We start from the raw sequence: 26457 nt of genomic DNA, 5'->3' as shown, positions 1-26457 counted from the left end.
ATTACACTGAAGAACAACTTTCCCAATGAAAGAGCCCTCCAATTCAAAACAAGCTGAATGGTGGTTCTACTCAGAGATCTGACAGACCGACTTAGAAACTAACAAAGCATTAAACAGCCCAGAAAGTACCTGGTTGAGATGTACATCTATCCCTCTTCAAGGCCTGGACTGAAAATTTCCCTGAATTTGGGTTCCCTGAGGTCTTTTTTTAGGCACCACCATTTCCACCTTTTGCAAATAGACCAACTCCTTCCGGCGGCTCTAAAGATCGGTAAACCTGCTGCATGCACAACTCAAACAGGTTCCTGTATGCATTACCAAAGGACATGATTTTCATTTTCTGGAATAAAAACTAAAAAATCATGCATTCATTTCATTCAATGCCACATCTGATGCCAGCAAGTGAAAAGACTTTTTTCCCCCCTTTTCAAACCATGGGTTTTAATGTCTAATTGCCCAATTTAACAATCATGAATTTTCCATCAGTATTATCATTCAACATCATGGACCAAGATCTCTCTGGAGGTACCCTACATTTGATCACATTCCAGCCATGTTACAGCTGTTCATATACATTCATTTTGGTACAAGGTATTATACAATGCTCAGCCTGATATTCTGTACCATAATCGGGTTTTCAGTTTGTACAAGTAGCCAATCGTTCAATGATCTAAGCTGTTGATATGATGGGATCAAACCACTGTCGAAGGTCAATGAACCAACAGTTCCCAGATTGGAAGATCTGAGCTGTTGAATTTTGGTCTTCTTCTTCTTCTTTTTGTTTGTGTGCGTGTTAAGGGGGGTTGGGTATGCATTTTCTTTCTTAACCATGTATTTGTGGGACACGTATTGAAGGGCTACGAATTTTCTGTCCAAAAATGCAAGTCGGCATCTTTATAGCAAATTCAATCTGTTTTTGTCTCCTTTACAGAACAGCTGGTATTATCTGGTTGGCCATCTTTAGAGCAAATTCAATCTATTTTGTCTCCTTTCCAGAACAGCTGGTATTATCTGGTTGGCCCCAGAGTCCTGATATTCATATCGTCGTCGTCATCAATGTAACCCCTGTTCTGGTCTCTAGGGTGCTGATTTAATCTCTGAAATATTCCATCTAGGGACTCGGACGAGGAGACACGTGAAGTGAATTTTGTTTCTTGAACCTGGTGTGAAGGGAAGAATATCTTGGCCCCAACACTGGCCTTGAAATTCTGAAAACCTGTCTTCATGGATTCCCATGTCTCAGATAATCTGGAGGATGGGCCGCCCATCACGTTGCCAGAATTATAACGGTCTGGAGAGTTGCTTGCATCGAGCAATGCAACTTTAGTCGATGGGACATTGGTTTTTGCTGCCATAGCTGCAGTAGATGAAAACCTGCCTTGCTGTTCTCTTATAGTGGCATACTTGTTTCCAATGGTCTCTCTGCTGTTTCCATATTTCCGGCCCACTTCTTTGGAGGGTTTTGATCGACTCCCCATTCCACCATCATTGGATAAACTAGCAGTTGCTTTAATCTCCATAGCAGAATTCTGACAAAAAACAAGTAATCAGTTCATGATGTAGTAAAAGTAAAACAGTAAGGGCCATATTTTCCGTACAAGCAAAGAACAGTTAATCAAATGGATTTGAACCATTTCATGTGAAAGGGTTTTAGATCCATTTCTTCATTGTTTCAGAAAGAAATGCATCAGGATAGCTGCATTTGATTATAATAGATTAAAAGGATGCAGCATCCATGATACGTCAATGACATTACCAATGAAAAGTGACTTACCAGTGGCAAGCTAACAGACTCGACATCCATACTCGTATTGTTCAACTTTCTTGCCAATGGGACAACATGTTCGCCAATGTTACACCCTTGTTCAAGCCAAGACCTTTCTGAAAGCAATTACATGAACAATATAAAAAGATATACGAGCATTGTTAGATCTGTTGCCTTAAAAATCCTAACCCCCAGCATACTTCAAAAACCCGAAACCTTAACTCGACTCGATATCCAATCAGGATGGGTCAACTTGGAGACTCGACCGAATCTTTACTCGACTCAACTCGACATATTAATAATTAAATAATTTTTTTTTTCTGCGGATATTATTAAACATGTTGGACGTTAGTAAAATAACCACCATCTGTCAGGGCACCCAACCAAAACTTGCCTTTTCTGTCAATCAATGCACTACACTAATATGCTTTAAAAAACCAAGTTTTAACATAAAAGGGAGCACTTGGTGAGCTGGTAGCAGGTCTATGCGCCTTGGAAACAGGTTGTGTTCAAGTTCCTTGGCTTACAAAAATGCTGGTTAAACAGGTGAGTAAGTTGGTCAAGTTGCATCCAGTCGACCGAGTTTTCAAGCCAACTCGACGAGTCTTGTCGATACCCAACCGAGTCACTCTTATCAGTGAGTTTCCAAGAGAGCTCAAAATGTCACCGGTCGAGTTGAACAAATGAGTTTCAAGTCACTGAGTTTTGGAACTATGACCCACACCACCACACAAAATGAAAAAGAAAAGGGAAGAAAACTAGTGCAACTGCAGCACAAAAATGAGGGGACAAAAAAGCCATGACAAATGACAGAAATCTTGGTAGCACCTTTCTGCAGGATAATTATTCCCGATGGATCAAATCCATCCATATCTTCCACCTCGTTTTCAAACCTGAATCTCTTCCAGCTTCCGAAGAAGTCAATTACTCGGTCAAAGAAATTGCTTGCCACCAGAAGAGTGTAGATAACCATAATAAGCGGATAGATTTTGTTAAACCCTCTCCCAAAAAATGGTACAGCATCATCAATGTTTCCCATTCTCTGCGCGAAAAATCAGAAGACAATCACTTAAAATCAGAGAACTAAAACAGACAAACTTAGGGATATCATATTCTCAAATTTTAAAAATTTATAACTATTTTTTACTAATTTAGGACAATGTATTTTTAAGACAGACATATACTGCATCTGGCAGTGCAACCTTTAAACCCACACACTACAAACTTGTCATAGGCACCTGATCACATGCCCTAAAAACATTCCTTTTGTTTTCCTTTCCTTAAAATATTTATTACAAAAAAAAAAAAACACTTGGAATAAGAAAACCTTTCCAGGTGGATCGATTGTCACATTTGAAGAAAACAGGGATCAATCTCAGTCCGCGTGTGCGTGTGACTCAGGGCAACTTCACAAGTAGCAAAAGACTCAGGTGAGTCAGTTAACTTGAATTCTTTGCTTTTCTTTATTGAGATTGTCACTTCCACCCATTTTCTCCTTCGAACCTAGATTTAGGTTTGAAGTCTCTATAGATGATTTAGAACCCTTCCATGAACTTATTAATTTAGTAAAAAAAAAATTTATTAAAAGTTTATTATTGTATAATTGTATTAAAAAATCAGTCAAATACACATTCAACATGCCTGAATTGATATTTATTGCTTTTGTAGGTGACACAGTAACTGGATTTTATCTTAAAATTAAGCCAAGATACTGTCTCTATTTTTTAAGTTTTTATTCATTTTTATATTTTGAGAGAAATGGGGCGACTCGGACTGACTCAGTTGAGTCACCCCAACTCGTTCGGTACGATTCAACTCAGGACTGAATGAATTGGTTCTAGTCGCTGACTCTTTTAACCATGACCATGACATAGCCTGAAATCAAGTAAAGATATGGAATCCTATCGTATCCGGCATTATCCAACAAGAGATCTAGTTTCATTAAAAACAAAAAAGATAAATCCCAAGGCTCAGGCTCAGGCTCCACCCCTTTGGGCCAATTAATTACAATAGCATAATCCCCTTCAAAAATGATTGGTCTCTCATAGAATGATCATTATGGCTTTGATTAGGACATCCGAGCACCATACCGGAGGAGAGTTGAGCCAGTCTCCCTATAGCTAGACGACCATTACATGGGACCCACTTGGCCCAATTCGCATTCCTAGCCACATTGAAGACCCCACACGTGCATGTTCGTGCATCTTTTTTTTTTTTGGAAAGTAAACTAATATTTTATTAATGGAAGGGAAACAAAACAAAGACAGGGGAAGCTGAGAGGGCAGACACCACTAAGCTCTAAGAAAACTAAAATAAAGATCCTTTAACAAAGGAACATTTGTCACCCATTCTATGATGAAGCCTTTTGCCTTAGCTGAAATCGACTCCGCTGATTTTGAGGAATTTGCAAAGCATCTCTCGTTTCTTTCAACCCAAACTGACCACCAAATTGCAAGGATGGACATTCTCCATAAGCACTTTCTCCTTTTTTCCAATCTAACCCTGTGCCACACTGAAAGCAGACTTTCCACCGAGCCAGCAATACACCAAGAGAAACTGAACCGCATGCTGAAATCTGCCCAGATTTTAGATATGAATGGACAGTGAAGAAGCAGGTGATCTATCATTTGTTCTTCCTTCATACAACAAAGACAGATGTTTACAATCTGCATACCCCTTTTTTTCAGGTTATCTACGGTGAGAATTCTATTCTTACCGACCAACCAACCGAAACAAACCATCTTGGGGGGGAGCCACATACCTCCAGATGAAATGGGGCGCCTGCTCTTTCTCTGGGGCATAAGAGGTTAGAGAGTGGCAAGGGAGAGATTTGACAAAAAAGAAGTACGTGATTTATCCAGTCTCCAACCCAGAGAATCTGAATTCTGATGATTGGGTGCGGATCGGTAGATGCATTCGAGAAGATTGACGTATTCAGAGATCTCCCAATCTTGGAGATTCCTTCTACATGCCACATTCCAAACAATCTTGCCCGAGGATATCAAGAAGCAGCGAGCAACAGAAACTGATTTGTTGGGAGCCAGCCTAAAGATATTCGGGAACGATTTTTAAATGGTTCTTCACCCTCCCAAAGGTCCTCCCAGAATCTGATGTTTGCGTTGTGACCAACTTCAAATCCGATTCCTCTAAGAACTGCGGTCTTCGTACTTAGGATAACCCTCCAAATATGAGAAGCCCTGTAGAGAGGCGACTCTTTAGTCCACCAGCCCCCTACCGAAGCTCCATACTTACTTTTAATGATAATGTTCCAGATATTGCCACCCTCTGTCCCCAGTCTCCAAATCCATTTCCATAGGAGAGCAAAATTCATTTTCTTAAGGTCTTTCACCCCAGCGCCGCCTTCTTTGAAAGGTTTGCTCACCCCTTTCCAGTCCATGAGATGGAATTTCTTCTTCTCCATAAGCACTTTCTCCTTTTTTCCAATCTAACCTCGTGCATCTTTAAAGATCCCACACTGGGAAGATGCACATGGGCTCCATATAGGAGCTTGATGGGCACATCGAACCGTTAGATCAGGTGGGCACGATGATCGGACCATTGAATCATCATCATTGGACATATTGATTGTTGACCTCCATGGGCCACAAAATAGTTTAGTTGTTTAGATTGTTTACATGCTTCGTTATTTTTGGTACAGTTTATATTTGTGTTGAGATTAGGGAGTTCGGAACAACTTTTAATTTATTAAATGTCTTTATGTTAAGAATATTATCAGAGAGAGTCTTTTTGTGCGTTTTTTGAGACTATAAAAGAGAAAGGGGTGTGTGTGGAGCCCTAATTTCATTATTTTGAAAAAATATATATATACTTTGCATTTTCTCTTCTTCATGTGATTTGAAGAGTACTCCATGTGACTTGAAGCTTGGGTGTGGTGTGATTCCATTCCTCATTCAACGGAGGTGTAGGGCTTCCGTCTATCATCTTCATTCTCTTCCTTTCCATCCAAAGAGAAATATTTTCCCAAAAACTTCATCTCTCTTCTTCCCTTCCTATCCAAAACTATCAAAATCATATTTTTCTTCAACTTTTCATTATCCAACTTCAACCCCAACCAAAATTAACCATTGAGGACCCCAAAACCCTAGCCAATGACCCACACGTGTGACTGTACAGCCACGTGTGCGAGCCCCTAGGTTGACCGTATGAACAACCTCTCAATCTCTTGATTTTCTCTTGCTTCCCCTATCAAAGCCTTTTGATTCCCCATCCCTAACTCTACCTATAAACATTAACCCTAACCCTAGATTCTCTAATTCTCTAATTTCCCCAAATTCCCAAACCCTAAATCTCTAATTTCCTTAATTGACCCAAAATTCCTAACTTCATTTCATCTAAAACCTTAATTCCCGTCTACCAATATCTAAATTTATCAATCCCCTTAACCAATTCACTAAATTTAGCCATAATCTCATCTTTTCCCTAAATTCTAAAATCCCCAATTCCCATAAAGCCTGATTTTTCAAATGTCATATTTTTCCCTTCCTAACCCTAATCACAGAACCTAAAATTCAGTCCCTTAAGTGTGGAACGTGCCTATGCTAAATTGGAAATTTTATCCTTCTATCAAGCCTAGTTTTAATTGATTTATATTATTTCTTAGCATGCGGGCATGTGATTTAGGTTAAATCAGATTTTATTTCCTATTGTTTACTCTTAATTATATGGTGGGTTAGCATCTTTTGTTGATTGAATTACTTTATGGACTCTTTCATAATCTCCATGTTGCATGCTAGCATTAAATCATGTGTCTTGCATTAAGCTTCCCCTTCCTGGAAGGCATTAGACAGAGAAAGTGAACATGATCTCCCCGCCGCCATTAAAAAGCCCAGCCCCCCCCTAGTGGGCCTGGATTACCACAAGATGCCCTGTCTTGTTTCCATAACACTTGGCTTTGAGACAAACCAACTTGCTCCACATCACTGAATTCCAGTCTTAATTGAGATCAGATGCAGAGATTCCTTTAGATGCCTTGGGATTCAAGGCCCAACTTACGATGTTCAACCTGATCTTAAGCACGTTGAACTCATGTTCTTTGAATACGTGCCTGTTTCTCTCGAGCCAAATCTCCCACATAAAGCAAGCACAAGGAGTTGCCCCCCCCCCCCCCCCCAAATTACAATAGTCTGCTGCTTGGATGCTCCCTTCTGGCATGAAGGCAACCGCATTCCTAAAGGCAAGGTTTTGTGGCAGGCTTATGGTCGATATGGTCGGAGTGAAATAATAGATCTTTTCACAATCAATCAAGCAGCCCACAACAGGTGCTTTAGTATAGCTAGCCTGCCTGTGATCGTGTGGGCTAAAATCTTTTGGTGCAATTGTATGCAGATCAGTGATGCTTTTGTATGGAGAGAGAGAGACTGACAGTATCCACAAAATAGATAGATAGAAAAGAATGTCACCTTTTCAAAGACAGTTTTCGCATTCCCACCAAGACGGATGAGATTGAGGAAGTTGTAAGAAATCGGAGGTGCATACCGTGCAACCATCCTAGCAGAGAGGTTAGATCAAGATTCAACAGTCAATTTTTATTTTAACCTATAAAATGCAATTCATGATTGAAAAGGAGAGGGTAAGAAAATAATTACGAGCAAATCATAAGCAAGCTGACTGAGCTGGTCTGTCTTGGAGTTAATGAGTAAAACATCAGCATTCCAATCTTGAACAAGGAATAGTATGTGCCAATGCACATGTACATCAAAGGAACCAATGCAGCTACCTTGCAAAAAATAAAAAATGATTGGAGTTATTAACAAAAAGAATGATAGGTTCCAAACAAAACAGGCAGTAAGACACGCAGATTAGCTTTCTGAAGAAGAAAGAATGATGATAAGTCATAATTTTTGGTGAGAAAAACAACCACAATGACATAAAATGTGGCAGGAATAACTGCAACATTCAACATAGCTTAAATTTACCAGTGAAGAATACCAGCAAAAAGAAGTTCAGAAATCTGTACCCTGAATTGCACATGATGAGGGCAAGTGTGGATGGATTCAAAACTCATCTGAATCAACTAGAAACTTGATTGAACGTGAGTTTTTTTTTGTTTTTTTTGTTTTTTTGCATTAGATTTGGTAAAAAGAGAAAAATCACAAATAATCAGAAAAGCATGATAGACGAACAAGCATAAAGTATACAGCCACAGATTAGTATCATATGACTGTGTAGATGCAACCAATGTCGCCAAAAGTCACCCATTTTGTTCAATGCCACCCACCATTCTACCTTCTAGCATACTTGATAGCATTTCCATAGAGAGTTTTCTAACCCTTCAAATATTTTGTGATTACCAACTGGACAATTTTAGATCAGACTGGCAATAATTTTGTAATGTCATTGACCAATTTCTGATATCGACCAACACACCAGCTGGTCCTCATGTTGGGTAGTGGAGGGCCGTTACAGGTGTTTCGGCCCCTAACAGTCATGACCGTTACTGTTATGGCCGTTACACAACTGATTCGGGATACCCTTGCTGTTCATCTGATTTTTATTTATTTTTTGTGTTGGGGGGGCTGAGGCTACATGCCATCACAAGTGCACACATGGCATCTGGAATGAAAATCCAACCCTTTATAGTGGATCGCATTGTTCATATGCCCTTCCCAAAAATTGGCCTGTCCATTGGTCACATGAACCAATCTTTATGAAACAAATAGATGGAAGATAAAACTTGGCCAAAATTTTCCAACCTGTCAATTTGTTTCTAATATTTTTCCCTGCATGTTAGTGCATTGGCCCAGATTTTAGAATTGGGCATCTATAAAGTTGACCCGCATAAATTGACAATTTAAATCTAACACACGTGAACCACTGACAATTGTTATGCCATGTAGAATGGGCTGCCTTATACATGCACTTTGAATTAATAAACCTCCTTAATTAGAACCCCATCTTTTAGAAAACTCTCAAAGGTAGAGAAGGGAGATATATAGTACAGTTAGTAGAACAAGAATACCATATAGATCTCTCCACATTAGACATGGCAAGGTGGTGAATTGATTCAATGCTTTCCGTATCATTATTGCGTAATGTATTGCACCCTTGGGATACGGATACATATCGGTTATCGCATGGGATATATTAGTTGTATCGCTATTGTTGGGAAACAAGGGGAAACATTGGAAAATTAGTCAAAATTTTCAATAAAACTTGAGGGATTGCTAAAAAAGACATCAATACACACTTAGAAATCAAAACATCACAAAAAAAGCACATAATAGGTAGGTTTCCTTTGTATGGGGTCCTAATCTATGCATTGTTTGACTGAACCGATGCAAGTATATTCAAAGTTTATTAATATAATTTATAAATATAAGAAGATATGTATGGAAACACAAGAAATACATTCAAAAGCAAAAGAAGTAAAACACTAGAAATATACACGTGAATAATGTGTGGTTGTGGCTTAGACCCACATAGAGATGCGTGATGGTTTAAAATTATCATCTCCATCTTGATAGGGCTAGGCATAGTAAAGTTGCTCCGCAAACCAACAATACTATGCCCTAGTCATAGTAACAATACGACCCTTTGTGTGAGCCTATGGCAATTGGAAACTCTTTCATCTCTCCACTAGTGGTCCTCACATCTGCTACCGCTCCCACATACATATCCTTAATCATGTCAATATATCCTCTTGAGACTCCTTTCCCAACAACCACCAAAATAACTCTTTAAGGAACCAATCATATGCATTATTTAAGTCAACAAAGACCATGTGGAGTCCATTCCTCCTCTCCCCCATATTTCTCCATCAGCTTTATAAGGAAAATAGCCTCAATGATCGACCTTCCTGGGATAAATCCAAATTGATGTTCGGATACATTCGTTTCATAACTTTCCCCAAAAAGATGTCAATATATCCTCTTGAGACTCCTTTCCCAACAACCACCAAAATAACTCTTTAAGGAACCAATCATATGCATTATTTAAGTCAACAAAGACCATGTGGAGTCCATTCCTCCTCTCCCCCATATTTCTCCATCAGCTTTATAAGGAAAATAGCCTCAATGATCGACCTTCCTGGGATAAATCCAAATTGATGTTCGGATACATTCGTCTCATAACTTTCCCCAAAAAGATGATGATTTCATTAATACCAAAAAAAAAAACACAAAAACAACTGTGGAAGGTGACTCTTTCGTCATTCCACTACAAAGTCCCATCACCTGAAGACCACCGAGTCTCAATCACCTCTAATTGAAGAAACATTCATCCCACACATTAACCTTTGCTCAATCACTCTTCCAAAGTTTCATAGTAAGATCCATAAGTTTAACCAATAATAGTTACTACAGCTCTGTATGTCTCCTTTATTCTTTTGGGGGGAATACTAATGCAAGGGCATTCTCACACCGTGCTTGAGTAGGGTTGCCTGTAGGATGCAGGGGCACACTTGGGGTGGGCAGCTCATGTGAGGCGGGCGGTTCGTATGATTTGGGGCCCATGAGGGGGGTTCATCCGAGGTCTTAACCCATGAGATGTGGGGCCTGGGCTATGAGATAAAGGGATTGATTCGCCATGCTCTAACAGTTCAAGCTTTTAGATCAAGTGGTTAATTGTCCTGCATCAAATTGGTATCAGAGCAAGAGGTCCCGTGTTCGAGACTCCTCAACGGGTGTGATTAACGCAAGGACATTTTCACACCGGGCTCGAGTGGGGTTGCCTATAGGATGCAGGGGCATGCTAGGGGTGGGTGGCCCGTGTGAGGCATATAGCTTGTGTGAGGCAATACCTATATGATTTGGGGCCCACGAGGAGGGTTCGTCCGAGGTCCTAATGCATGAGATGTGGGGCCTGGGCTATGAGATAAAGGGATTGATTCGCCATGCTCTAACAGTTCGAGCTTTTAGAGCAAATGGTTAATTGTCTTGCATCAAATTGGTATCAGAGCGGGAGGTCTCGTGTTCGAGAATCCTCACCGGGGATGATTAACACAGGGGCATTTTCACACTAGGCTCGAGTGGGGTTGCCTATAGGATGCAGGTGCACACTCGGGGTGGGTGCCTCGCGTGAGGCGATACTCATGTGATTTGGGGCCTACGAGGGGCGGTTTGTCTGAGGTCCTAGCCCATGAGATGTGGGGCCTGGGCTATGAGATAAAGGGATTGATTTGTCATGCTCTAACAGTTCGAGCTTTTAGAGCAAGTGGTTAATTGTCCTGCATCAAATACACAATTTTAAAAATTAAAAGCATATGCAAAATTATTTTACCTTGTTTAGTAGTAGAGATATACTTATAAATGGATTAGCAAACTTTTATTAATACTTCTTTCAAGCAAATTTTAGTTTTGAACATTTGTTTAAGGGCAACCAATGGGTCATTTAGGATCATCCAACGATTTTCACTTTTGACGCATGCCCTATCCCTCAGGGGAACTAAGGTATGGATAGTATGGATCCCATTGGGCACACAAATTGGGTCTCATGTATTAACCAAATATTTAGGGTTGTTTTGGTCATGTAGAGAATGGAGAAAAATAAATGATTTTTAAAAACAAAAAATAAAATAAAACTATTTTTATAACATCTACTAGATGGCCACCAGTTACTTGGTGAAGATCATCCAATAATATTCATATTTTTGCTCCATCCATCATGGGGGGGCTTTTTTTATGGTACGGGTAGCATGGGGCATGAAAACTTGATCTTATGAATTAACTCCAGGCATATTTTGAAAGTTCAAAAAAAACAAAACTGTAGGTGTATTTTGGTCATGCGAAGTATGGAAAAAGTAGTGGTAAAGGATGGAAAATTGGCACCCAAACCGAAGTGAAAAGTCAGGCACAAAATCCATCAATTTGATCATTAAAAAAAAACTGACCACATGATCACCCAAAAACTAAGCAAACCCAAAAATAATATATTAAGCTGAAACCTTGGGTAGCTCAGATTACCCGATTGAGAAATTTATACAGAAAAGCCATCGAATAGCAGTAATATCAATGGACCTAATCCAATATTAGGTAAGTTTGCACAGACTGCAGTTAACAATACAATATCTTTAAAAAAAACTAATATTATATGGTATCCAAAATGCCTTTCACAGACAATGGATACAAACAAATCACTCATGCAGATCTATACAGTCAACAATCCTTTGATCAACTTTAAAGCATTGGATCAAAAATCTTTACCAGTGACTAAAACATAGAAGTCCCATATGAAAATTTTATCACTCCACAAGACATTTGCTTCTACAAATTTAGGAAAGATCTTCACATGAAAAAGTAACCGAAGGGAAAATTTTGACAATGCTAGTGAACATAAATGGAGCAACTTTTTTTATTACTACCTGCACAAGCATCTCTTGCTTCCCTAATGCATTTATGAGAATAGAGAAAAGAGACAAATCAACTCCACTTGGCAATAGAGTAGCCTCGGCTAAAAGAATAGCAGCTGACAGGCAACCAAGGATGACGGCAAAGAGTTTCTGAAGCTGTTTATGAAGTATACAACGCCAGACCAACTCTGCACGATTAATGAATGTTTTCAGGTTTGAATTTAAGAAACAGCTAGAAGAAGTTATATCCTATTCAGCCCGCCTACAGTTTATTCATCCATAGAACGCATAAAAATGATTTGGATATTTAATAACGTTTCAATCATATTTTTTTTTTAACAAAAATGAGAAAATGATACAAATTTCGTTAGAGATTGGAAGACTACCCATCGTATCAAGAAAAGGTCCCAATGCACTCGTTCGACTAGCTCTGAAACTTGAAACAAATTTCCTGCAACAACAAAATTTTAGAGAATTTATATTTAGTGGGAATAAGAAAAAGATGAAGAAAACACCCTGAAGTGACACTACCAGATTTTGAGAAACTAATAACTTTGCAGTAGATTTCTGAGTGGTTGACCATTCCACAACCATATGAAGCATTTAGCTTTCATGTAGAGAGGAGCAACCAGTAAGATGCAAAAGCTCTGACAATGTAATCAATGAACTCATGGGATAATATGTAATGCAAGGGCATTTTCACACTGGGCTCGAGTGGGGTCGCCTGTGGGATGCAGGGGCACACTCAGAGTGGGTGACCCATGCGATTTGCCCGCGGGGGAGGTCTCGTGATCGAGACTCCTTACTAGGGGTGATTAATGCGCATTTCACACCCGGTTCGAGTGGGGTAGCCCGTGGGATGCGGGGACACACTCAGGGTGGGCGGCCCATGTGATTTGGGGCCCACGAAGGGAGTTCGGCCAAGGTCCTAACCCATGAGATGTGGGGCCTGGGCTATGAGATAAAGGGATTAATTCGTCATACTCTAACAGTTCGAGCTTTTAGAGCAAGTGGTTAATTGTCCTGCATCAATATGACATCAACAAAAGCAGCAGTACACAGACGGCTCCTGGAAACATTTCAAATCCAGGTTTACTTTAAAAGTGTTCTTGGTTTTTAATCAATTTTTCTTTAGTAATTTTACATTGTTGAAACATTGATGGGAATGAACTACCAATAGACACATGATTCTTTGATGCTAACTGTTATGACTCATGATACTACAGGAAGCAGCACAAGCTAAAGCTAAATGGTATTTATAGAAAGGATTAAGATGCATAACACTATGCACATCATTGGATAGTTATTAACACCAAATTATAAGTATTGAATTTCAATGAGCATGAACAAAGACTTAAAAATGCAAAAAAAAAAAAAAAAAACTGGTAATAGAAGTAAGCTTTCATCAAACTGCAAATGAGTAGAGATCCATGCATAATATATTTAACACAGCAAGACCAAATAGGAAAACCTCTAACAAAATAAATGCCCGGCAGAAATAATAAGAAGATAGAACAAACACAAGTAGCTGACAGATTACATATGGCGATAAAGGTTTCTTCAAACTGCTTGACAGCTGATAATTAAAAAAATAAAATTGGGAAGAGAAGTAAGCTTTCATCAAACTGCACATGAATAGAGATCCATGCATAATATATTTTAAAAAGCCAGACCAGATAGGAAAACCTCTTATAAAATAAATCAAGCAGAAACAAGAAATTAGGTAACTGAGCTCGAAAAGGAGAAAAGAAATAACTAAGAAGATAGTACAAACATAAGTAGCTGCCAGATTGCATATGGCCATAGAGCATAGCCATCAGCCATCTGTGTTGCTATTGCAGCTTAGAATATGAAAACCAGGTGTCCTGAATCTCTTTGAAGTGGATTATAAAGAAGCATATTCATTGAGGCAACACAATTTTTTCAGTAGCTGAAGTCATGGTATTCATCTAGCCTCCTGTTTAATGAGGTCTGAGTTGATGCTCAATCCAATGTGAGATACATCTCCAAGCAATTAAGAATCTCAAACAAGCCTTATTCCAATACTTTGACTATAGAAGTTTATTGATCCAGAAAGGAGTATGTAATTCACTTTAAAGAGATTAACTGTTCAAAACTTCACAGAAGATGATCCAATTCCAGATCACTAGGAGACTAGGAAACAGAAGATCAAAAAAAAAAAAAAAAAACTTTGAAGCACATTAAATAGCAACAAACCATCCTGTTAAACTTCGGCGCTCGAAATTTTTAACGGTGTCTTCCAGTTCAAGGGCCTCCAATACATTTGTCATATATTGACTGCAAAAGATAAGAATGTAAATCAGATATCATTCCCACAGACTAATGAAGCACTATCACTAGAATCAATATTCTAGCAGCAAATCAGATTTTACATGCGATACTAAATCTTAAGACTGTGATATAGTTCACATATAAATATAATTAAATATTGAATTTCAAACATCCATGCTCCAAGCCAATATATGATCTGATTCTGGAAACGTTCTAATGATATGAGACAATGCTGCCTAAAGCTGTAGGCTACTTTTTGAGAGGAACCAAAAGTTCTGTGAAGCATGAAGCAGCAAAGCTAGTGTGCAGGATGTCTATAGAAACAAAACATAAAATAAAGAGCACCTTCATCGAGGATCAGTTGTGCCAACATGTGAAACAGACAATACAGTAAACTAACTACCAACCCTACTTAGCACTCGTCTGGAGATGTCACCGCTAGAGGGATGGTAATGGTACAGAAGAAAAGTTTGATGCCATGTTTAGAACTTTGCAGTTTGCATGACTTACACGCATGGGATGATTGGAGGAGAAAGTCCACGGCTCACCCACAGGAATTCATGAGATAGAGCTTAAACAGGTTTACCAAAACTCCCTGGTAGCACAGTGAAGCTTAATATGAGTTCATTTTAATGGTCGGTCCTTCGTTGGATCCATAAACTAGCCAAACAGTCATGCCAAGCATGTCTCCTAGGATGCCTTCCCAGTTGACAAGCTTAGTAGCTTACTGACTGAAGAATAAAGTAGAAAGGAAACATAAGAAAAGGAAAATGGAAACCTTGAAGCTGGATGCAAGCCCAGTCCCAAGAAGGGGAAGAAGAAGACATTCTATTCACAAGCTGGGGATAAAGTATCACTCTAAGGGCGTGTTTGGTCCGTTGAATTAAATGGTATTGAATTGTATTAGACGGGATTAACATCATTATTGCCCAATAATTGCATGTTTGGAAATACCATGGTATTCAAGCCATCCAATTCCATGTTTGGGATAAAATTCTTGCTACGGGAAAACACTGGATTAAGCAAAATCCTGTTTGGCGCACCATGGAATTATAATCAATGAACCAAATTCACAACGGATGTCGTTCACTTGTACACATATATAACCATAATGTCAGGTGTAAAAGGTGTATATGGATGGACGACATAGATAAACACATGCACCAATGTGAGGCCCACATGTGTAGTGAATTTCAAAGTCCACGAAAATCCTAAATGGGACCAAATGCAATTCCATCCCACCTAATCCTAACCTTTCTCATCCTCCCCAAATACTGGATGGAATTTGCACGGGACCAAATGAAATTCTATCCCACCTAATCCCATCTAATACCATGCACCAAATGCCCCCTAAACAACCCAGGTGAGTTTGCCCACAATTCCAATTGATAAGAGATTTCAACCTTGGATATTCTATAACATATTTGATGAAATCATCAATATGTTGGGAATTTTATAGGATAGCTATGAGACCAGTCATGCTTTATCAGACAGAATTTTGGGCAGTCAAGGAACAACGCGTTCATAAGATGAGTGTATCCAAAAGGAGGATGTTGAGATGAATGAGTGGCAAGAAGAGGAAGGATAGAAGTGAAAAGTGAATGCATTCAAGGGAATTTAGGACTAGCACTAATATGTAATAAGATGAAGGAAAGTACACTTAGATGGTTTGGCAATATGCAATGAAGGCCAAGAACTGCACCAGTTAGGAGTGAGTTGGTTCAAGTTGAAGGCTCCAAAAGGGCAAGGCTAAGGCCTGAAAGGATGTGGACGGGAGGTAGTAAGAAAAGATTTGATGACCTATGGTTTAACTGAGATATGGTCCTTCATAAAGTGGAATGGTTGAGCATGATTCATGTAGCTGATCGCGATTAGTTGGGATAAGGCTTAGATTATCATGATGATGATGATTGATGAAATTGTCACAGAATACCAAAAGAGTGCTCAGTGCACCCAAGAAATAAATACACTTGGGCCAACATAACCACGGAGAGTTAGTAGCATGAAAAACTATAGTTCGCAAACACCAAAGTTGATCAGCGCTATGAAAGAATATCCAAAGAGTCACTAAAAACCAAAGGTTGAGTTTCAGATAAGTACAGTTCCAAGCCTTCATGTATCATAGTCCATCAGACAAAAAATCTAGATAAACCTAAAAAATGAAGGCCGATAATTACTGTTTATTAAATAAAAAACTCATCCAGAGTATCTACAGAAAAATGTAAATGACACAGAAGGTTTAGAAAATTATTCAATTTGATTTTTTTTAAAGTAGCACTTGCTAAACTTAGGTGAGAAATATGCCAACATTGTGATTCTTTAAACTCCGTAAGAAAACAAATGCCCAGTCTGTACTGAGAAAAACCCATTTGTTTGTAAAATAAACCCGTAGCAGGATCTTTGAGTTACTTTCAATAGATGAGGATGCTCTGCAGACCGACTTGGTGCATACCTTTTGTACCTATAGTACTCCTCTCGAGCTCTACGAAGTTGACGTCTAAGTGTAGCCATTGATTTTTCATCAGTATCATAGTCCATATCATTGTGTCCCAATCTGCCCCCTAATGGTTTGAAAGATGGGTCCTCTTTGAACTAGAGGAAAGAAAATTCAATGTAGAGGATCATTAATAAAGATAAAAATAATCAAAATCTTCCATTTAAATAGTTTTAAGTTATTATCTCTCAACTTCATCTACAAGAAGCAAACATACCATCTGAAGCAACATGTTGTCAATAACATCCATGTAGGGTCTCAAAGGATCACGCTTGGGCATTTGATTGGACGTTGCTTGAGCAACCTAGTGATAAATACCAATATTAAAAATGTGAGAAAGGAATAAAGATGTATGATAGAGATCATACGATTGTTTAAATCATAAGAAACAATTACTAAACCCTTCGCAAAATCAATAAGATAATAGATGCTTAAATTTATAATATGCTGTGATAAAAAAATAAAAATAAATAAAAAATTGAAACATATATTGGCCAAAAAATGAAACTTATATTGATAATTTATGCCGTCATAACCATGCCTGCGTTGTTTGGTCGAGAAAATAAACATGACCTCAGAAGAGAGAACAAAGGTGCATGTAGCACTTTTTTTTTTTTTGATGTCTACGAGTTCAAACATCTGGAAGGAATGCAACATTAGCACCTTGGGAACTTCTCCTTGGTCAGAGACACAATCAGAAGGATTATCTTCGAGTTTCTGAATGTGCTAATCTCAATGTAAATTGTCTGAAGGATTATGACCTTCATTTTCTAGGCTGTTAGTGCTGTCTGCTATTTCAGCAGATCTTGTTCTTTCCTCGCTGCTCTTCTTTTATTTTAAATATATTTCCTGTTACCCTTGAAAAAAAAAACAATGGGAATCCTTTGGCTCTACACAGAAAGGATTGGGTGGGCTGCCACAGTGCCTTTCTCCCTAGGTGTCATGTATCAGGCTCCTCCAGCTGGCTGGCTAAAGTTGAAGTTCTAAAAAATAGTCCAAATTAGTCATTAGGAAACAAAAGAAGCACAGACCATAAAAATTTAGTCACATGATGCTTAACATCTAATACTTATCTTAAAAGGTTATGAAACCTGTAATTGTGCATGTTTGTTCATTTAGGATAGTTTGATCTATTATAACCTTGAAATGTGCTCTAGGTGTGGTATTGGTGAGTCAAAATGGAAGCGTAGGAACACTAAAATGCAAATACACAGTGTGGCACTAACATTGAATTATGAGACCCAGAACTAAGCGCATGAGAGACCATGGGGTCATTTTTCAACATGAGGGTGAAGATAAACCAGCAAAGGTTAGATTACTCTAGGTTCGGATAGTGAGGGGCCAAAATGGGGACAATTCCTCTGCAGAGATATGGTCAAGCCAAGGATCCCCAAGGCCTAAGGCGTTCTGTTGGGTTGCTGGGCTGGATAAAGTTTATAGGTGGATCAACTGCAAAAAAAAAAAAAAAGAATAAATAAATACATGGGTGGACATAGAATGGTAGATCTTCTCTGTCCATTGTCCCTTTGTGGTGGATCATCTCTTGGCCCATTGACCCTTTGCTTATGGAGTTCAGAATAGCTTCTTGTGGATTTTTGAACTGAATTGAGTTATCCTAAGACTTTGCCAAATCTAATAGAAGCTTGGAGGTACAGGTTTGGCAATAAGAGAGTTAGCACCCTTCGGGATCTGTCTTGCTGTGGACCTTTAGTCGACTTCGAAAAAGCAAAATAATAGGACATTCAAGAACAAAGCAAGCAGTACCAAGGTGTGGTCGAAAAGTGAGATGGAGAATAACTTGTGGCTCTAGTGTCTAAGGTGCGCGTTTTTTGTTTTTTTTTTTTAACAATGATGATATATTAAAAAAGTCGAAGCCAAAGGAGACAACTATACAAATATACAAATATACAAAAATACAACCACACCCAACAGAACTCCTCTAAACGGAAAGGAAGAGAATATTTAAAAATCTTAGCTTCCACCCAATCCTTGATATTAAGAATTTCTCTATTGAAAACTCAAGAAAGGGTGGATGGTGGATGGACGTCATAGAGAACAGATCTGGAAAAAAGACCCGCAAGGTGATTTGGAATATCCTGATCCTGGAAAACTGAAGTAAGATTTTGATGGGTGCTCAAGCAGGAACCTAATGCTAGAAGCTACTGAAGGCCTAGTTGTGATGATACAGGTGTTGTCAGCCTACTCAGGACCAATGGAAGCAAGGATTCAAACAAAGCGGACCTCTGGAATATGGCAGCTGGGGTGGCAAACTTGAGCACTATATTTCATTCTCATGTGGTGATAGAAGGTTATTACTTATTAGGTGAAGTAAACAAATGGGCGTCTTCATCATGATTGTATCCTTGGAACACTTGCCAATTGGATCTTATAGATCATGGAGATACGTAGATTCCTCGGTCTCTTCTCTCACATCCCCAGGGAAGCGATTGCCTAATCTAATGCTTTGGCAAAACAGGGAGTTGGCTGTGGGGGCTGGTTTTCCCATCTTCTAATTTATGATCTTTCTTCTTTTTGTGTTTAAAATGACTCCTTTGCTGATCAAAAAAGGTAACAAGATAACTCTAGCATTCCCTATATACATGGTACAAACAAAAAATTCTAGATTATTATAGTAAAGGAAATAAACGTACTACGATTGCATTTGAAAATTCTTGATGGGCATCATCAAGTTTCACAGCCGTTTTAGCAACCCTATGAGAAAGAACTTTTTGTCGATTTGTCCAATCCGCGTTTCTCCAGATGCTCTTTGGTATTTCGCTCAAACCAAAGCCAAGAAGAAATGCACCTGTAACAAGCCCAAAAGTATTCGAGCAAGCCATGGCTAAGCCCACGACACCTCCACTCCTGCCATTCAAGAAATCATGCTTTAAGAGATTGAAAATAAAAATAGGAATCAACATTTAGGGACAAATTGAACCATGCAAACTGGGTAGAAACAATTTGCTCATCAAGGATGGGAAGGCAAATGAATAATTTTCACATGAAAAAGGAGAAATGTCACCTTATAAAACAGAGTCTTGAGATGAAAAAGGAGAGATGTCACCTTATAAAACAGTGTCTTGAGACAACCAGGCAGCTTTCTAAATTTCTAATATCTAGGATCATATTAAGTTCCACAAGACATGATTATTTGACTGACGGGTATAAACTGCAGCAACGATACTTTGAACTTAAAAATTGCAAAAAATATATGGGACTTTAATCTATTATTATGTTTTTTTTAAAAATTGCATTGGATCTGTTAATCTGTAAAGTGTTTCTTTTGCAAGTATTCGCAGAGACCTTCAGCTCTACACAGCCGATTTGTCATGGAAGATTATTTCCTCAGTATAATCAATTGGGTGGCGAGGAAATTCAAGGCCTATATTAAATTCAAGCTAGCCTTCATCCATAAATATGCCACGATATGCCATGATGTGGCAAAGCAGTCATGTGAAAGGAGGTGCTGGCAGTATGCCGTAATGTTACAGAGAATTCCTTAAGCTCATTTCCCTTGTTCTTTGGCAAACAATTTTGGAATTCTCATCCTTATGACCTAGGCTTCTGTTCATTATTATGAATAAAAGTCTCAAAGTCCCCATCCATGCCTTGTCTGAAACATTTAACAAGGTGCCACACTACATGAAGTTTCTTTCCTATTCCTTCTGCGGGACACACAAGATCTATTTAAGAAAATTCTAATTTCAGCTGGTACAACTGCCACGATAACCTTGAAAAGAAAAGAAATAAAAAATGATGATTATATCAAAGTAGAATAAAACCTCCACTGGACAATCTAAGATACCATTTGAGACAACAACAACAATTAGGTTGGAAATTTGGTTTTTGAACACATGAGAAGTAACAAGCTTTCCACCAGTTTACTGTTTTTCACTTTCAGGCAAAAATTCTGACAAAGTAAAAGGCATCATAGGTATTCAAAAACTAATGAACTTCGTCATAGTTGCGTAAGCAGGGACATACCACAAAGAGACCAATATGACACAACATGTAAGGATATACAAAGATGACTGAAAATTTAACAATTAGGTATGCCAAATCAGGTTAATCACTAACATCTATGGGCAGTGGGGAAAAGGATCCACATCAAAAATAAATTTAAATAAAGTAACTGTGTAAGAGGTAAACCATTTTCTGTGCATGATAATGAAGAGAACCAGCCCAAACAGGCCAATAGCTCCCATGCTCAGATAGAAGACTAAGTTCTCCCGTATACTAGCCTTCAATCGTTCTGTCATTGTGAAATCACCAGCATCTTCGTAACCCTGAATGGTGGGCACCACAAGCCTGCTTCGAGAAATACAATGTAAACAGTGAGGATACATGTTATGTGCATCAGTTCCCAACCAATATGATATTTCTTCATCCAACAAAGACAAATAGCCAAGTTATACAAATAAGAAAAAATACAAGAAAATAGAATTAAAAACTTGCGTTTTGCAATGACATTATGAGTTTGAAGGTGAAATTAGGACCAACAAAAACGTGGCTATGATAAAATAGAAAACATCTGTCCCTTCTCTCAGATAAATTATATTTACATTGTCATCTCAAACAGATTAATTATATTTACATCGTCATCTCAAACAATCCAACCCCCCCAACTACTTCTCATCAGTCTTTATTAGTTCTATGAGAGAATGACACTTCTCATCAGTCATTATTAGTTCTATGAGAGAACTAGAGCTTTGGCATTTGGAAGCAAATTAGTGACCTCCCAAACCTCTTCCCTAGAGCAAGGGCACTCAGCTACTTTCACACTATTCCTACTACCTAGAATTATATCTCCGCTGATTTATTACTTTTGTGAAAAAACAGAGGCACTTCTCATTGCAATATATCAGTCCCAGGTCAGCAGAATATATAACTATTTGTGCATGCTTAGAGTTTTCAAACTGTCATGAGAATCATAAGAATCCATTCAATTGTCGGCAATACATATCATACGGGATGCTGCCATGAGGCATATGATTCAACCCAAACTGCTCATTTATTAGTATGCATGAAGTTGTAGTAAGCATGCAAGCAACAACTGTAATATTACCCAAAAAAAAAAGAAAAAACCATCAATACAAAAATATGCTGTATGCAATGCCGAAAATCATTGACACACAGAAAAGCACCAATGAAGAAACACATCACCACAAAAGTTGGATTTCTGTGGAAATGAAGATGAACTAGTTTAAACAAGTCTTGATGATTTTTTGCACGGTTATTCAAGAGATTACGATCTACATTGGATATGGAAGTCTAAGTTATATATAGCATACCAAGTAAGCGCAAAAGTACTCCAATAGGACCAGCTCCAAAAGAAAGAAATGCCTCCGTCTTCATGACCAATTATTGTCTGAATAAAAAGGGATCCAACTGAACTCAATAAACTACAGCCATTTAACAAATAAGGTTTAAGTGCTATAAGCTTTAGAATATTTCAATTTAAAACCAGTCCATCACAACTATGGGAACAATATCTTATTAAGATCCAACACAATTTCAAAATTTATTAGACAATGAAAAAAATTAATGATCCTCATTCTGAACGTATCACAAAATAAGTAGAAAATAGAAACATAATGGGAAGGGAATCCACAACAATCAGCAACACATCTCATGAATATGTCATGGGAAACAATGGATATTATTGAAACAGTCAGTATTGAACCCCAGTATCCATTATGCTAAATCTAATCTACAAGACTCCCATACAATGTGTCCAAATTAATACATCTTTAGCATATCATCAGGTGAAAAAACAACAACATCGTGTGTGTGTGTGTGTCTGTCTGCACCCAAACACACAGACACACAAATACGTCCAAAAAACATGTCACGGGTGTCATTCCTATATAAGATCTTTTAATGCAGGTTGTGGTCTATACAGTTCCCTACCTTTTGATTTCTGATCTCCAAGGACAAGGATCCCCTTTGTGTGCCCTCGGGATGACTTTGATCACATTTAACGAATCACCTTCTATAACTGCCAAGCCCCAAAGAGAGGTGTTCACGATCCTTAAGTCCCATCCAAAGTGCCCTAACCTCTGCCTCACTAGAATTACACGAGTGAATATGGCCTAAGATGTCCCGAATTGCCTAGCAAACTTCCATCGACATTTAGTTTAATATCCTAGTGAGAGGCAACTACCATTGAGTGCCATCTCGAACCTTATATCTTTAGTTTTCAATCACTTCTAATCAGCCCCTTATTACGTGGTCCAGCCAAACCGTAGCAAACTCTTTATATGCCAATGCCCATGAGGAGGTGCAAGGAAGGAACCATTTGGTTATTTCCAATTCATTAGACTAGCAAGTGCAATTTAATTCAATCGTGCACCCAAATGCAACCTAAGTATATTATACAAAGCTTTCCCAAGTGACATGGGTGTACTAGGAATACCAACCATATGCCACAATTTGTGCCAAAATGGCTGACAGGTGCAATATGCAAGTCATCCACCAGGTGGGTCTAACCATTTAGATGTTCCTGCCCAAAAATAAAGCCGGTCCATTCATCTTGTGGCCACAATGTTAGAAACATTTGGAAGGGTAAGAAAACTTCAACCAAGTTATTTTTATAAATACATTTGTTTCCCCACCTGATGAGTGGACCACATGATTTTTGGGCAAGGGCATCTACATAATAGTACCCCTCCGGTGCATCTTGCACAAATGTGCCATGTTGGCACATGCATGGAATGTACATAAGCTGCTTGGTACATGCATGTGCTTAGCAAAGCAGATGTTACACAAACCACTAGCTCACTTATGCAACCATTGTAGATATTATAATGGGATGTACAAAAGGTAAAAGGATGAGTGCTCAAGTATTTAACAACAAAAATGCAAACATGGAACCCAATCCAAGTGTCCTTCCCCCCCTCCCCCAAAGTAGAAAGGTAGTTAAAAATCTCATTTACGCAGATAATTTTACCTTTCAATTCATATTCATACTTGTTGTTTATGTATGTAAAGGGTAATAAAAATGTACGGAAAAATAGAAATGATACGTGATATTGGTCTAAATACAAGCACATGCTTGTTTCTAGCATTTTCCTTTATTTTCAACATAAATATTACTCTGCTAAAGGATCCTGATGGAGCAACCCAAGTGGCCTCAATATCTCACTAGTCTCAGGAACATCAAAATTAAATTGGCAATGTTATGTTATCAAGGAAAATGATACATAAATCCTATGTTCTTAATAAACATATCTTTCTACATTTGGCATCAGAAACAGTAGTGCAAAAATACAATGTTCTAGAGCAAGTTATTTGGTAAAAGCAACGGCCTGCCGTATGACCGTTTGAGCATTGTAGTGTTGATTTTTTGAGGAAAATTGTATCAACTGCATATTGGCCTGTTATGGTCAATACAGTTGTTGCAGGCCTGTCACAGGCAATTCTTTTTTCAAGTCGAGCGTTACAGCTTATATCACATAACAGGTACCAGTCCACCTTTACCATTACGTGATGGCTGTTAAAAACCTTTAAAAAAAAAAAAAAAAAAGGTAACAGTATCAAGAATGGAACTCTCAATCACTCACACACACTCCACCGCAAAGACGTGAGTCAAGTATCCCATTATTCCTTTGGTTACCCTACACACAAGCCAGCCCGCATACACACACCGGTGTACAAATGCAATGCGTGTGTGATATCAGACCTGTCCATCAAGTGGGCCCCACTATATAGATGGCTTGGCCTGAGAATCAGCCCGGTCATTGCATCTTGTTTGCTTTCAACGTAAATCTCGTCAACCAATTAGGTCAATAATATTTTATTTTATTTTTGAAAGGTTAGGTCAATAATATTATGATAAGAATCCAAAACAACACACCAAAAACTTTAGGACTAATGAACACATCAAGTTAGGCCATTAATGGTGCAACCCCATTATCGAATCAATGAGATTTTCACACCGAATCACAAAGAAGAAGACAAGAATTACACTCACAAGAATATTTGAGCAGAGAGGGAGAAATAACTTTATTAATATCATACTTCTTCTTACGAAACTTGAGGAAAAAAAACTCACAGTTAGAAATTTTTGGAATGACTACTTCCTACAGCACCACCTCTTTTTATAGACCCAAGGTGAATCTTTAATGAGAATCCCCCAACTAAGAAATTGATTTCAAATTAATCATAGTCGACTTCAAATAAATCTATCTACCTGAGGTGGTAAAAGCCTAACAATAGTAAAAGAAAATATTAAATAATAATAATAATAAAAAATCACAATTACATCTCTAAATCAGCTCCACAATTTCAATCACATCCCCCTCATATCTTCAATCACATATTTAAATCAGCTCCCATATCTTTCGAAAATAGTAAATTGCAATCATTGATTTAGGCCCCCAAATCTATAAATAAACAGTCCAAAAATTAGCACATGTTTGTTGAGCATTACATTGGGCCTAGGTGGGCTGTGGGCCTGCATCACTTAAAACACTGGAGATCAGAACACACCACTACACTCAACAGCCCATGTCTGCCGCAGCCCACTCTATGGTCTACATCCAGGTAGCCCTTTCCACCTTTTGGTGGTTCTCACTTTGTTCCAGGTCGCCCCTAGGGGACTCAAACACGGGACGTGATGTTGGCTCTAATACCAAATGTCAAAAACCTACCCAATACGCCAAAAGCCCCAAGATGGATGGAACGCATCAAGCTAAGCCCTTATACCACTGAAGCATCATAACAGATTATCAATGGCAATGACATGGCAATGACATGGTGCCCAATTGTTTTCTATAATCACAAACTAACTTCCTACTTTTGGTGTTACAATATCAACCAATTGTATTATTCTACTGCGAACAGTAGAAAGAAATGGTCGACGTGTAAAAAACAGGAGAAGATAGAGTGGATCCCTCCTGAGAGAGCGACAGAGAGCTGGCGTTCTCAAAGCACTTTACACAAAAGAATACAGAAACAAATTGCCCTACTGATCAGCTGTCGCTCTATCATCAGTGCCCTACTGATCAGCTCCACCATAGCATTTCTCCAAAAAACAAAGGGTGTATATCTCAATTCCCTATTCTAAGTGGCCAACAAAATCGACGACCATTAATTTCAGCCTTCAGCGTTCCTACTTCCTACCGAAAACAGAATTCGCTAATTGCAAAGCGATCAGTAACGAGAAGGGTCTTGAAAATTTACATTGCAATCGGACTTCTCATGAACCTGGAACTATTATTATTTGCTGGATTCGAATCGATAGCATTTCATTAACATGATGTGAGAGAGAGAGAGAGAGACATAGAGACAAGAAATGGAAGTAGAAGAGAAGGGATGGAGGAAGATCGTACGGTCCAGATGTCGGCAGGGACAAGGATGATGATGGAGAGAGAGCTGAACCAGGTGTATCCGACGGTGAAGATGACGTAGCGAGGGACGTCGGGGCCCGCGAAATAACGAAGCGTCATGGCCACCATACCCATCGTCAGAGGCAGCGATATCAGGAAGAATACCCACATCTCTCTCTATCGGGAGGAGAGTCTGTGGACTGTGGGTTTCACAAGTTCTGAGCAAGAGAAGCGCTCATTGCAGTCGGGGAGAGTTATTTGATAATCTGGT

At 38.7% G+C, this 26457-nt stretch overlaps 1 protein-coding gene across 4 annotated transcripts; it reads right to left on the bottom strand.

Moving 5' to 3' along the window:
* Positions 1-412: 412 nt before the first annotated feature.
* LOC131234427 (uncharacterized) lies at positions 413-26457 on the bottom strand. 4 transcript variants are annotated; one of them, XM_058231290.1, is made up of 14 exons: positions 26190-26455; positions 22149-22225; positions 21007-21165; positions 19509-19722; positions 17075-17161; positions 16816-16955; positions 14289-14369; positions 12458-12522; positions 12084-12259; positions 7372-7502; positions 7186-7273; positions 2594-2807; positions 1757-1881; positions 413-1529 (listed from the first exon to the last, which is right to left on the bottom strand). In XM_058231290.1, exons 1-14 carry the CDS (start codon positions 26355-26357, stop codon positions 1008-1010), a joined length of 2247 nt encoding a protein of 748 aa, XP_058087273.1. In that variant the 5' UTR covers positions 26358-26455; the 3' UTR covers positions 413-1007. The 4 variants fall into 4 exon arrangements, with proteins under 4 accessions (XP_058087273.1, XP_058087280.1, XP_058087289.1 ...); XM_058231297.1 differs by having other exon boundaries at positions 1775-1881; positions 26190-26454; XM_058231316.1 differs by lacking the exon at positions 1757-1881 and having other exon boundaries at positions 1364-1529; positions 26190-26457.

This window comes from Magnolia sinica, chromosome 2 (genome assembly GCF_029962835.1).
Source record: "Magnolia sinica isolate HGM2019 chromosome 2, MsV1, whole genome shotgun sequence".
Lineage (NCBI taxonomy): Eukaryota > Viridiplantae > Streptophyta > Magnoliopsida > Magnoliales > Magnoliaceae > Magnolia > Magnolia sinica.
The sequence above is the reverse complement of the archived record's forward strand: the minus strand, read 5'-3'. Positions and strand labels throughout refer to the sequence as shown.

Bases quoted from the DNA above. Each gene is read 5' to 3' on its own strand.
- LOC131234427 (XM_058231290.1), bottom strand. From the start codon at position 26,357: ATGTGGGTATTCTTCCTGATATCGCTGCCTCTGACGATGGGTATGGTG. The intron at 21,166-22,148 runs GTATGCTATATA...TTCTCGAAGCAG, and splicing joins AGTACTTTTGCGCTTACTTG to GCTTGTGGTGCCCACCATTC. The intron at 19,723-21,006 runs GTTTACCTCTTA...CTTGAATGGCAG, and splicing joins ATTATCATGCACAGAAAATG to GAGTGGAGGTGTCGTGGGCT.